Source organism: Oncorhynchus keta, chromosome 10 (assembly GCF_023373465.1).
Source record: "Oncorhynchus keta strain PuntledgeMale-10-30-2019 chromosome 10, Oket_V2, whole genome shotgun sequence".
In the NCBI taxonomy this organism is placed as follows: Eukaryota; Metazoa; Chordata; class Actinopteri; order Salmoniformes; family Salmonidae; genus Oncorhynchus; species Oncorhynchus keta.
In genome coordinates, this window is record NC_068430.1 from 57,706,575 (window position 1) to 57,719,647 (window position 13,073).

Genomic DNA, 13,073 nt, shown 5'->3' on the forward strand with positions numbered 1-13,073 from the left:
CGCTTTTACCCAAAGCGACTTACAGTCATGTGTGCATACATTCTACGTATGGGTGGTCCCGGGAATCGAACCCACTACCCTGGCGTTACAAGCGCCATGCTCTACCAACTGAGCCACAGAAGGACCACCACCATGACAGCGGAGAACTGACATTAGGCAGATGGAAAGTATGAGGTGATGTTCAACCATATTGGTAACATTGAGGAGAGTCTACCGGTACTTCCATAACCTGGATGAGGAACGTACACTGTACAGTAAAGATGGTGATGAAATTGTTGAAATAATATTACCCAGTTATACATTTTCATTGCTGACATCCTCCACTTGTTTATCGCTCTCTTCCAATAGGTTGTCCTTCTCTGCCAGTCTGTGGTTCCTGGCTTCTAGTTTAATGTATTTTTTCCTGCAGGTCCTTCCCCAGTGCCTCCAGTTGTCTCTTTAATAGTGTTTTCCAGTAGTCTCCCATTCTCTCTCACTTGCTTGGTCATATCATCCAGTTGCGTGTCTTTCTCCTGAAGGTATTTGATGTCCTCATTCAGATGCTTTGCGTTTTTTTTTCTAGGCTGCCCTCTGTGGCCGTAAAGATGCTTTGTGTTTTTTTTCTAGGCTGCCCTCTGTGGCCATAAAGATGCTTTGTGTTTTTTTCTAGGCTGCCCTCTGTGGCCATAAAGATGCTTTGTGGTTTTTTTCTAGGCTGCCCTCTGTGGCCGTAAAGATGCTTTGTGTTTTTTTTCTAGGCTGCCCTCTGTGGCCGTAAAGATGCTTTGTGGTTTTTTTCTAGGCTGCCCTCTGTGGCCGTAAAGATGCTTTGTGGTTTTTTCTAGGCTGCCCTCTGTGGCCGTAAAGATGCTTTGTGTTTTTTTCTAGGCTGCCCTCTGTGGCCATAAAGATGCATTTTCTAACGTTTGTGTAATTTCAGCCAGTAGTTTTGAAAGAGGTGTTCACTAGCCAAAATGGGTCCCTGTTTTTTGTATACTATGTCATCCAATTCTGTACTCCATCATCCATTTTGTGTGATGTTACGAATTTTGCAATTTGTGTGATATGTACAAATCCAATTTGTGCAATACATTACGAATTTGTTGCGCTTAAGATTTTGGCGTGCATCTTTAAATTATTTCTCTCCTCCACAGTTGTGTTCTTCTCTTTTAGCTTCTCTTCAGATTCACTCGATGCCTTCCTCTTCTCCTCAAGTCTGTTGTTGTCTTCTTATTTCTGGCAGCCTGTCTGTCTCATTTAGTTCTTCTTCCAACTTCATCTCTGAGGGAGAGTAATGAGAATATTTAGATTTTTATTGATCACTGATAATTGTGATGACTATCTTCATGTTATAAAAAGGATTAACCTGACACTATGATGTAAAACAGAAAGGCTTTCTTGATCCTCCATTATCCAAGATGGAAAACCATGAATAATAATAACAAGACAGAATATATTCGTTATCATTATTATGAAATTACCATCTGTCACATTAGCCAATCAATCGGCATAAGTAATGGCACATTCTTTTGAATTTCAGGAAATTAACTTTAACTGCAACACAATCTGGCTTAGGGCCCCCAAAAGGCTAGATATCTGCAGCTCACTGGAATTCAGACAGGCAAACCTCAGGTTACTAGCCCACCTCTCTTATCTTAAGACTACCACAAACTTTATGCATTTGTTTTCTTGTAAAGAATTAAATGAAGGCCTCATGTTGTATCATTTGAAAGCACCCTCCACTCTAATTTCCCCTCTTCCACTCCTTCTCGTCTGCTTTCTCTCCATATCTTATTTCCAAACTCATCCCATCTGCCACAGATTCCCAAAACATCTGGTTGCTTTGGGCATGCTCCAGATGAGAAGCCTCCAGAATCCTGAAGCGGAAAGAGTGAAAAGAGAGGGGAAGAAAAGAAAGAGAGGAGGAAAGACAAGGGACCGGGCTTTGAGAGAGGAAAACACAACGGAGAAAGACGACTGAGAAAGACAATATTGACGTCTTAAAAAGTGCCAGACGTAGAGAAAGAGAGAGATAAATATATATATGTATATATATATATAGAGAGAGAGACAGAATAGGAGTATCCTGGCAGCTATCCAGGCCTCAGCCCAAAGCCAGGTCCTGCTGTCGCTTCTTGTCTGTCCAGAACATGGTGCTGTTCCCACTCTGCAAACTGCTCTCAGGTCAGTCCAACTTATCCATCAAGGCATCTTCTTTTCATCTCTCTCTCCCTCTCTCTCTCTCCTTATTTCTCTCTATACCTCACTTTCCCCTCTCTGTGAACCGTCACGTCGCAGGCAATTGGTAAACAGGTCATGGTTTTTCCAATTGCGAAATGGAGGAGAGTGAGAGATGTTTTTTTTTTGTTCATGTTTTAACCTCATACTGTTCTATCCGAAGCAATCAACCTGTTCAGTAGAAACAGAAGAAACAGAAGAAAACGCTGCAAAACAGAGTGAAACAGGAGACCCAAAAAGAAACACTTGTTTTCATTTTCTATTGCAAAAGTGTTTCTACTGTGTCCCCTAATGAACACAATCCTGGTGTCCTGATTTTGTATTTTGGATCTAACACAGTTGTTTCATAGATACGATCTTGGTAGCTCACTGACTACAAGACATTCAGGACACGATGGTAGGCCTACATGAAGCAGGATCATTTAGAAAGTAGCCTTGGGTGACACAGCCTACAAGTTCTGTAATGATACCGAGAGAGACTTTCACTACTAAAAGAATTGCAAGTTGTCACGGTTCCAAAGTGTAAGTGCATTCTTCTCATTCCCAACCTGGACTTGTAACATTTCTTCCCTCATCAATGCTTCATTTTCAGAGCCACTGAGACATTTGTAAGCTGTGTACATAAAGGCCCAATGCAGCTGTTTTTATCTCAATATCAAATCATTTACAGGTAGCAATTAAGTACCTTACTCTAAAATAAGAAAAATAGCTTTTTAGCAAAGAGAAAATTTCTTAAACAATAATATTGCTAGGACTGTCTGAGAGTGTTCTGAGCAGGGAGGGGAAAACTGAAAACGAGCTGTTATTGGCAGAGAGTTTTGGAACTATCTTCTATCTTCTTCTACGTGTTTCTACATATGCATTGCTTGCTGTTTGGGGTTTTAGGCTGGGTTTCTGTATAGCACTTTGTGACATTGGCTGATGTAAAAGGGGCTTTATAAATACATTTGATTGAATGATTGATTATTGGTCTATTAACTAATTTACTGCCAGGTGATGTCACCAGGCTGCATTTTCAGGTAGGCTGTTCAAACAACTGTTACACTAAAAGGGCATTATCATAATTTTCACAACTTCACAGTATTATTCCAACCTCATAGTGTGGGAATGTATATAAAACACATTTTTGACTGCAATGGGCCTGTAGCCCTTTCCTGCAGCGAAATGACCAAATCACCATCTAGTGGCCTCATGGGTGGAATGTTATTAATATTGTTCATCATTTCATAACTAATCAACATTATTTCAAAAACCTGCTTAAAATCTGGTGTTTCTATATAAAATGTTTTTGTTATATTTCAGTCTTCTGTGATCTATATACAGTTGAAGTCAGAAGTTTACATACACCTTAGCCAAATACATTTAAACTCTGTTTTTCACAATTCCTGACATTTAATCCAAGTAAAAATTCCCTGTCTTAGGTCAGTTAGGATCACCACTTTATTTTAAGAATGTGAAATGTCAGAATAATAGTAGGGCCATTCCCAGTGGGTCAGAAGTTTACATACACTCAATTAGTATTTGATAGCATTGCCTTTAAATTGTTTAACTTGGGTCAAACATTTTGGGTAGCCTTCTACAAGCTTCCCACAAGAAGTTGGGTGAATTTTGGCCCATTCCTCCTGACAAGAGCTGGTGTAACTGAGTCAGGTTTGTAGGCCTCCTTGCTCGCACATGCTTTTTCAGTTCTGCCCACAAATATTCTATGGGATTGAGGTCAGTGCTTTGCGATGGCCACTCCAATACCTTGACCTTGTTGTCTTTAAGCCATTTTGCCACAACTTTGTAAGTATGTTTGGGGTCAATGTCCATTTGGAAGACCCTTTTGTGACCAAGCTTTAACTTCCTGAATGATGTCTTGAGATGTTGCTTCAATACATAATTTTCCTTGCTAATGATGCCATCTATTTTGTGAAGTGCACCAGTCCATCCTGCAGCAAAGCACCCCAACAACATGATGCTGCCACCCCTGTGCTTCACAGTTGGGATGGTGTTCTTCGGCTTGCAAGCATCCCCCTTTTTCCTCCGAACATAACAATGGTCATTATGGCCAAACAGTTCTATTTTTGTTTCATCAGACCAGAGGACATTTCTCCAAAAAGTAAGATCTTTGTCCCCATGTGCAGTTGCAAACCGTAGTCTGGCTTTTTTATGGCGGTTTTGGAGCAGTGGCTTCTTCCTTGCTGAACGGCCATTCAGGTTATGTCGATATAGGTCCCGTTTTATTTTTGAATCTGTTTTTCCTCCAGCATCTCCACAAGGTCCTTTGCTGTTGTTCTGGGATTGATTTACACTTCTCACACCAAAGTACGTTCATCTCTAGGAGAACGCATCTCCTTCCTGAGCGGTATGACGGCTGCGTGGTCACATGGTGTTTATACTTGCGTACTATTGTTTGTACAGATGAATGTGGTACCTTCAGGTGTTTGGAAATTGCTCCCAAGGATGAACCAGACTTGTGGAGGTCTACAATTTTTTTCTAAGGTCTTGACTGATTTCTTTTGATTTTCCCATGATGTCAAGCAAAGAGGCATCGAGTTTGAAGGTAGGCCTTGAAATACATCCACAGGTACACTCCAATTGACTCAAATTATGTCCATTAGCCTATCAGAAGCTTCTAAAGCCATGACTTTCTGGAATTTTCCAAGCTGTTTAAAGGCACAGTCAACTTAGTGTATGGTAACTTCTGACCCACTGGAATTGTGATACAGTGAATTTTAAGTGAAATAATCTGTCTGTAAACAATTGTTGGAAAAATTACTTGTATCAGGCACAAAGTCTTAACCGACTTGCCAAAACTATAGTTTGTTAACAAGAAATTTGTGGAGGGATTGAAAAACAAGTTTTATGACTCCAACCTAAGTGTATGTAAACTTCTGACTTCAACTGTAAAGTATAGTGTATAAAAACTGAATACATTTCAACTCTATATCTGACACGGTATAGGTGTTTTCTTTTTTTTAAGCCCATAACCATGTGTGTGAAGTGTATACTTATGTTTCAAAATAGATTTGTTTAACACTACAAAGAAGCACTCTGTGTGACCCTGACTTAGCCCACTTCAGTAAATAAGACAGGAATGTATGTTCTCACTCTTTGACTCAAAAGGGCCACAGATCCATTACTGTGTATTCTAGGCTGATGGAACCAGTGTGGTCATTTTGTTTGTGTGTGTGTGTGTGTGTGTGTGTGTGTGTGTGTGTGTGTGTGTGTGTGTGTGTGTGTGTGTGTGTGTGTGTGTGTGTGTGTGTGTGTGTGTGTGTGTGTGTGTGTGTGTGCGTGTGTGTGTGTGTGTATGTGTGTGTGTGTGTGTGTGCGTGTGCGTGTCCGTACACACCAGCCCCAGGTCAGTTAACCAGTAGGCTGTGTTGTCTTATATCCAACAGGGTCAGTCAGAGTGACCAAGAAGCAGCTGGTCCTGTACTGTCTGCTCCTATCTCTGCTCGTATGTAAGTGTTACATCAGTATTTGTTCTCTCGTCACATTCTGTGCTCAGGAAGTGGAGAACGCTTTTGTTTTTGTCAGGGTACCTTTCGTGCTGTAACCTCATTTGCCATGAGTGGTGTCTAAAAGTAGTTCCCTTCATTTCAGCCATTTTCAGCAGTCTGCTAAGAAAATACGATACTGACAAACAATTCGATGACACGTCTTTCCAAACATTCTGTGGTAATATGGACAGATGAAGATAATTAAGACCAACTCAATACATTCTTAACTTCATTACAAAAGTGCACTGGTCCTATTGCTTCACATTGCAATAGAACCACTCACACTAAATATTTGATTTGTTCCTATCGTATAGTTGATGTGCTTCTATGTAATTCATCTGTAAAAGTGAATAAATTGCACGTTATGAACATGGTTGACAAATAGTTGACTTTTTTTCTCCTCAGACTTTTTAAGATGGAGGAGAGCAGTGCTCAAGGTGGACACGCACCCTCTTCCTCTTTCCCTGGAGGCGGAATCAGGAAGTGTGGTCAGAGACATAGTGGTGGGCAGTGTGGAGGAACAGCAACAGCGCCTCCCGCTGGAGACATCCTGGGGCGCTCCTCTGGTGTGGGGCGACTCTGACAGCTCAGCGTGGCGGAGGGCCGAGTTTGCCCACCGCAGCGTCCGCACAGGCCTGCTGACGCTCGCCGTGGGGCCCTACGGCCACTTTCTACGCCGCTTCCTCTCCTCGGCCGAGCTCTACTTCCTGCCCGGTAACACCGTGGTCTACTACGTCCTTACGGACAGCCCTCGCGCCCTGGATCCCCCGACCCCGCTGGGCCCTGGCAGAGAGCTGAGGGTGGTCCCTGTGGCAGAGATGCACGGCTGGGAGCGTCTGGCCCAGGGCCGCATGGCCCTGCTGGCGGCTGCCATTAAAGAGCCGGTTAGGCACGAGGTGGAGTATGTCTTCTGCATGGACGTGGACCAGGAGCTGGTGGCCCCGGTGGGAACTGAGATCCTGGGGGAGCTGGTGGCCGCGCTGCACCCGGAGCTCTACGGCATGCCCCGCCACACCTTCCCGTACGAGCACGAGCCCGCCTCGCTGGCCCACGTGGAGGAGGACGAGGGCGACTACTACTACACGTCGGAGCTGTACGGGGGTCTGTGCGCTGATGTGTACGCCATGGCCCAGGCCTGCTCCCAGCTCATCCTCCAGGACCAAGAAAAGGGTCTGAGGGCTCGTGGACTGGAGGAGAGCTACCTCAACCGCTACCTGATCAACCGCAGGCCCACCTGTGTCCTCTCGCCCGAGTACAGCTGGTGGGACTCAGCCCTGGCCGCCGACGTGCCCACAAGAAGGGTGGTGTCCCTGGGGAGGCAGTGTGACTCCCTGGAGCCACAAAAGAGACAGGAGCAGGACTGCTGAGAGGGTTATTTCTTTGCTTTGTCATAGAATTAGAACGACCATAAAATGTAGACAAATTCAAAAAGCAATTTTAAGGCAAACACAAGGATCCCTTGGAATCTGTTGATGTGTCAGTAAATAAACTAATGGCAGCAGACCCATTGGAGTGAATACTGTGTGTGCGTGCGTGCGTGCGTGCGTGCATGCGTGCGTGTGTTTGCAATCTCTTCTGCACCAGACAAAAAAAATGAATGAACCTGTCTCTTTAGACACAGGCCTATACCATTAATGTCAGCTTGGAGATACGACTCCAAAGGCTTTTGTGGTTTCCAATAAGAGTCAACATTATAAGTGCCCACTTTCACTGCACTGGCCAATCATTAACTGGTGGAGCTGCCGTTTCAAGGTCTTTAAATACACAGCAGTGGGATGCTGCTTCCCCACATGCCATGTTGGCCTTTGTGTTCAGGGCTGTGTGTGTGCAGAACTAGAGGACGCTAGGCAAAGTTTTCCCATTGTCAATATAATATTCCCCAACCTCGGCATATCAATATAGTGACAGGTGCTTCGGAAGAAACATGAGAATACTGAAAATTCCACAAAAAGACCCGCTATAACTCACCAACTTTTTAAACGCACAAATGTTTCAATATCTTCCTCAGGTGAAGAGAAGCTTAGCGATATCCATCTCATAAGACACTCATTCTTAGTTTTATGTATTTAATAAAATTGTACTTTTTTAGGTTCTTTAACATGTTCTGGCATTACGCTCTCTCTCTGTTTCTCTCTCGCGCTCTCTCTCCTCCCATTCTTGCATGCTACTACTCTTCAATGGGAAGGCTAACACAGGCAGATGGCTTTTACCCACTGCCAAAAGTGGCTGTCTCCATGGCCAAATCGCCACGTGTAGTCATTCTTCAGTTTTTACTGTCTCACAGTCCCAGTGAACTCTTAACAGTCTTGGTCACGCTTCCACAGTAACACTTCCTTTTGATAGAACACATATGTAGAGGTTCAAACTATCCAAAATATCCACAAACAAGTTTTTGGATATTTATGTCATTTGCATAGCTGTTAGCTGAAAGGGCAACTTCGCCACTTTTCAACCTCATATTCATTATCTCCAGCACCAAACCAGTGTCTACATATGTGAAAACTTTGCATTTCTACATTTTGTAGAAACATAATATAAATGTTAAAAAGTTCTACCCAGTGACATCATCAAAAGTTTTTTTCTAAATGTACACCTGATCTTCAAACACTATGAGATTGTGATGTGGGCAGCAAGAAGATACGCTCTCTCTGGCTAGAAAATTGTTCCAGGTTTGGAAAATCACTGTTTTTCTTACTTTTAATCCTACCATGTGAAGTCACAGAGAAGCATTTTTTTAGGCCCTTTCTTCTAATATTTTTGACAACAGATCATAGAAACGCACTGTTTTCACATGTACAGTGCCTTGCAAAAGTATTCGGCCCCCTTGAACTTTGCGACCTTTTGCCACATTTCAGGCTTCAAACATAAAGATATAAAACTGTGTTTTTTTGTGAAGAATCAACAACAAGTGGGACACAATCATGAAGTGGAACGACATTTATTGGATATTTCAAACTTTTTTAACAAATCAAAAACGGAAAAATTGGGCGTGCAAAATTATTCAGCCCCCTTAAGTTAATACTTTGTAGCGCCACCTTTTGCTGCGATTACAGCTGTAAGTCGCTTGGGGTATGTCTCTATCAGTTTTGCACATCGAGAGACTGAATTTTTTTCCCATTCCTCCTTGCAAAACAAGATGGAGAGCATTTGTGAACAGCAGTTTTCAGTTCTTTCCACAGATTCTCGATTGGATTCAGGTCTGGACTTTGACTTGGCCATTCTAACACCTGGATATGTTTATTTTTGAACCATTCCATTGTAGATTTTGCTTTATGTTTTGGATCATTGTCTTGTTGGAAGACAAATCTCCGTCCCAGTCTCAGGTCTTTTGCAGACTCCATCAGGTTTTCTTCCAGAATGATCCTGTATTTGGCTCCATCCATCTTCCCATCAATTTTAACCATCTTCCCTGTCCCTGCTGAAGAAAAGCAGGCCCAAACCATGATGCTGCCACCACCATGTTTGACAGTGGGGATGGTGTGTTCAGGGTGCTGGATGGTGTGTGCTTTGGTGCTGGAGATAATGAATATGAGGTTGAAAAGTGGCAGAGTTGCCCTTTAATTGTCACAACTATGCATCCTCATCTTTAGTGCAAGTTAACAGAAAAGCAAGCTCAAACTTCAAATAAACCACTATGTTTCATCTTTATACACCGATATTAACTTTAAACATAAAAGGAATAAGTGATTTTCTCATGCTACTTGAAGAATGCTAACAGAGTTCCTACCTCTTCTTTTGAACTCAATCATTTTAAGCTGTTGCTTAGTAAACAAACCCCCAAATGTAGGATCACTGACTCTCTGGGTCCATAGCAGACTTTCATGTGTTTCAATAAGAGTTCAACATTATTATTATTTTTTACCTTTATTTAACTAGGCAAGTAAGTTAAGAACAAATTCATATTTACAATGACTGCCTAGGAAAAGTGGGTCAACTAACTAACTGGTGATGCCTTGTCGCAATTGGTTATTCCCTATCATTTCCTACAATGTCAATGAGCATCATCACAATTTTTCATTTGCGGTACCTCAAAATGTTGTGATTACCAGCTGAGATAAACTTTTACGAGTTTGTCTGGGCAGTGTCTTAAACCTTTTACTGCAGTGGGCTAAAGCAGGGTCACACAGAGTGTTTCTTGGTATTCTTAAACACATCTACTTTGAAACAAAAGTATACACACATGGTTAAAAAAGAAGACACCTGTACCATGTCAGATATATATGGTTGAAATGTATTCAGTTTTGAGTTTGCATCCCAGTATAACATTTTAGATATAGTACCAGTCAAAAGTTTGGACACACCTACTCATTCATTTATTTTTTACTATCTTCTACATTGTAGAATAATAGTGGAGGTATCAAAACTATGAAATAACACATGTAGTAACCAAAGAAGTGTTAAACAAATGAAAATATATTTGACATTTGAGATTCTTCAAAGTAGCCCGCCTTTCCCTTGATGACTGCTTTGCACACTCTTGGCATTCTCTCAACCAGCTTCAACTGGAATGCTTTTTGAGGGAGTTCCCACATATGCTGAGCACTTGTTGGCTGCTTTTCCTTCACTCCGTTGTCCAACTCATCCCAAACCATCTCAATTGGGTTTCGGTTGGATTATGACCTGGCCAAGAGTCTGAACAATCTGGAGGGCCACAATTTTAGAATAAGCCAGAATTAGTGTTTCACTTAAACTTTTCTGGGGTGCGGCTTATCAAGTGGATTTCTTCCAAATGCTATTTCTAACTCAAATGTAGATTTGTGATAAAAATCAATATCCTACAATTGACCTAAATACTGGGGCATAACACATTCATTAACAGGACCTCTGAGTATTGGCAAAGGAGAAAGAGCATCTTTATCTCTTTGTGTACTGATTAGAGGCTTTAGGGGCAGTCCAGTGAGCATGTGCTGTTGATTATCACCGATGAGGGAGCCTGTCCAAATAGCACGCTGATTAATGATTTACTTTTTTTCTTGTCGTTCAAAATAGATTCAGAGGTGGGAGGAGAGTCTGAGTGCCAGACAGGTAGAGCGTGTATTGCAAAATGAATGGAACTTATAAGAATTGAGTTCTTGTACAATATGCATATGGAGATAGGCCAGAACCTGTGTATCTCAGGGATGTACATTTCTCCGCTGTCAAGAATCCCTGTGCTGAACCTTACCTACGGGTATTCACAATGCAATGTGATATAAGCTTAATGAATCCAAAGAAGCCATTTTGGAATAAAAATGGACACTTAAGGCTTTACAGTGCCTTCAGAAAGTATTCACACCCCTTTCACTTTGTCCACATTTTGTTTTTAACCTACATGACAGAGTGAAAAGAAGAACGCCTGTACAGAATAACAAATATTCCAAAACATGCATTCTGTTCGCAATAAGGCACTGAAGTAAAATTGCAAAAAATGTGGCTCAGATATTAACTTTATGTCCTGAATAAATTTCGTTATGTTTGGAGCAAATCCAACACAACACATCACTGAGTCCCACTATTCGTATTTTCAAGCATGGTGGTGGCTGCATCATGTATGGGTATGTTTGTCATCAGCAAGGACCATATCGTTTTTTGGGGGATAAAAATAAACTAATAGTGCTAAGCAAGGCCAAATTCAAGAGGAAAAACCTGGTTCAGTCTGCTTTCCAACAGACACTGGGAGACAAACTGTCACGCCCTGACCTTAGTTTCTCGTTTTTTCTATATATTTTGGTTAGGTCAGGGTGTGACTAGGGTGGGTACTCTAGTTGTTGTATGTCTAGGGTTTTTGTCATTTAGGGTTTTTGTATGACTATGTTGGCCTGATATGGTTCCCAATCAGAGACAGCTGTTTATCGTTGTCTCTGATTGGGGAACATATTTAGGTAGACATTTTTTCATTGTTACTTGTGGGATCTTATCTATGTTTAGTTGCCTGTCAGCACTATTTTGTATAGCTTCACGTTTCGTTTGTTATATTTAGTTGGTTTGTTCGGGATTCATTTATTAAAAGAATATGTACGCATACAACGCTGCGCCTTGGTCCGATCCTTTCAACGGATGTGACACAAACTCACCTTTGAGCAGGACAACAACCTAAAACACAAGGCCAAATATGCACTGGATTTGTTTACCAAGACGACATTGAATATTCCTGAGTGGCCTAGTTACTGTTTTGACTTAAATCGGCTTGAAAATCTATGGCAAGACTTGAAAATGGCTGTTTAGCCATGATCAACAACCAACTTGACAGAGCTTGAATATTTTTTTTAACGAATAATGTGCAAATATTGTACAATTCAGGTGTGGAAAGCTCTTACATGCTGCCAACTCCGCTCGCGTCGCATTTGCGAGCGTTGCAAAATAAAGTTACACCTACATGTTATTTAATCATTGCACCCACACTGCTCGCACGTGCCAACGAGCGTCTGTGTTGCGAGGCGCTAAAATAGAAGTCAATTATATTTGTGACGCTGAAAGCGGTGCAAATCCTGCCTCTCCCTTCTCATTGGTTTATAGAAGCAGATAACCAATGAGGAGCTGGCACATGGTCGTCGGTCGTGGTAATAGACCTTATTATGCGTGCGGTTTGAGCATGGTGTTACAGACTTACCCAGAAAGACTCACAGCTGTAATTGCTGCCAAAGGTGCTTTACAAAGTATTGACTCAGGGTGTGAATACTTATGTAAATGAGATATTATGTAAAAGAGATTCAATCAAATGGCTACCCTGTCAAGTCCTGACCTTAGTTCCTTTTTTATGTCTGTTTTAGCTTGGTCAGGGCGTGAGAGTTGGGGTGGGCATTCAATGTTTTTGTTCTATGTTTTGTATTTCTGCTTTTGGCCTGGTATGGTTCCCAATCGGAGGCAGCTGTCAATCGTTGTCTCTGATTGAGAACCATACTTAGGTAGCCTGTGTTCCCACTATGATTTGTGGGTAGTTCTGTTTAGTGTATGTCACCTTACAGAAGGAACTGCTTTGTTTCTTCCATTCACTTTGTTATTTTGTTTCGTGTGTTCACTGCTAATAAAGTAACCTGGACACGTACCACGCTGCGTATTGGTCCGATCCTTCATACTCGTCGTCAGACGACGAAGAGGTCCGTTACATACCCAGACTATTTGCAATGCCCCACTCCCCTCTTTTATACTGCTGCTACTTACTCTCTGTTGTTATCATCTATGCATAGTCACTTTAATAACTCTACCTACATGTACATATTACCTAAACTAACCGGTGCCCCCGCACATTGACTCTGTACCAGTACCCCCTGTATATAGTCTGGCTATTGTTATTTTACTACTGCTCTTTAATTACTTGATACTTAATTTCTTATTCTTATCCGTATTTTTTAAACTGCATTGTTGGTTAGGGGCTAGTAAGTAAGCATT

At 41.8% G+C, this 13,073-nt stretch overlaps 1 protein-coding gene across 1 annotated transcript; it reads left to right on the forward strand.

Annotated features, from left to right (window-relative positions):
• The first annotated feature begins 1,853 nt into the window (after nt 1-1,853).
• LOC118389556 (globoside alpha-1,3-N-acetylgalactosaminyltransferase 1-like) lies at nt 1,854-12,729 on the forward strand. The gene is made up of 3 exons (XM_035779453.2): nt 1,854-2,163; nt 5,604-5,666; nt 6,111-12,729. Exons 1-3 carry the CDS (start codon nt 2,130-2,132, stop codon nt 7,070-7,072), a joined length of 1,059 nt encoding a protein of 352 aa, XP_035635346.1. The 5' UTR covers nt 1,854-2,129; the 3' UTR covers nt 7,073-12,729.
• The last annotated feature ends 344 nt before the right edge of the window (nt 12,730-13,073 follow it).

Bases quoted from the DNA above. Each gene is read 5' to 3' on its own strand.
- LOC118389556 (XM_035779453.2), top strand. From the start codon at position 2,130: ATGGTGCTGTTCCCACTCTGCAAACTGCTCTCAG. The intron at 2,164-5,603 runs GTCAGTCCAACT...TATATCCAACAG, and splicing joins ACTCTGCAAACTGCTCTCAG to GGTCAGTCAGAGTGACCAAG. The intron at 5,667-6,110 runs GTAAGTGTTACA...TTTTCTCCTCAG, and splicing joins GCTCCTATCTCTGCTCGTAT to ACTTTTTAAGATGGAGGAGA.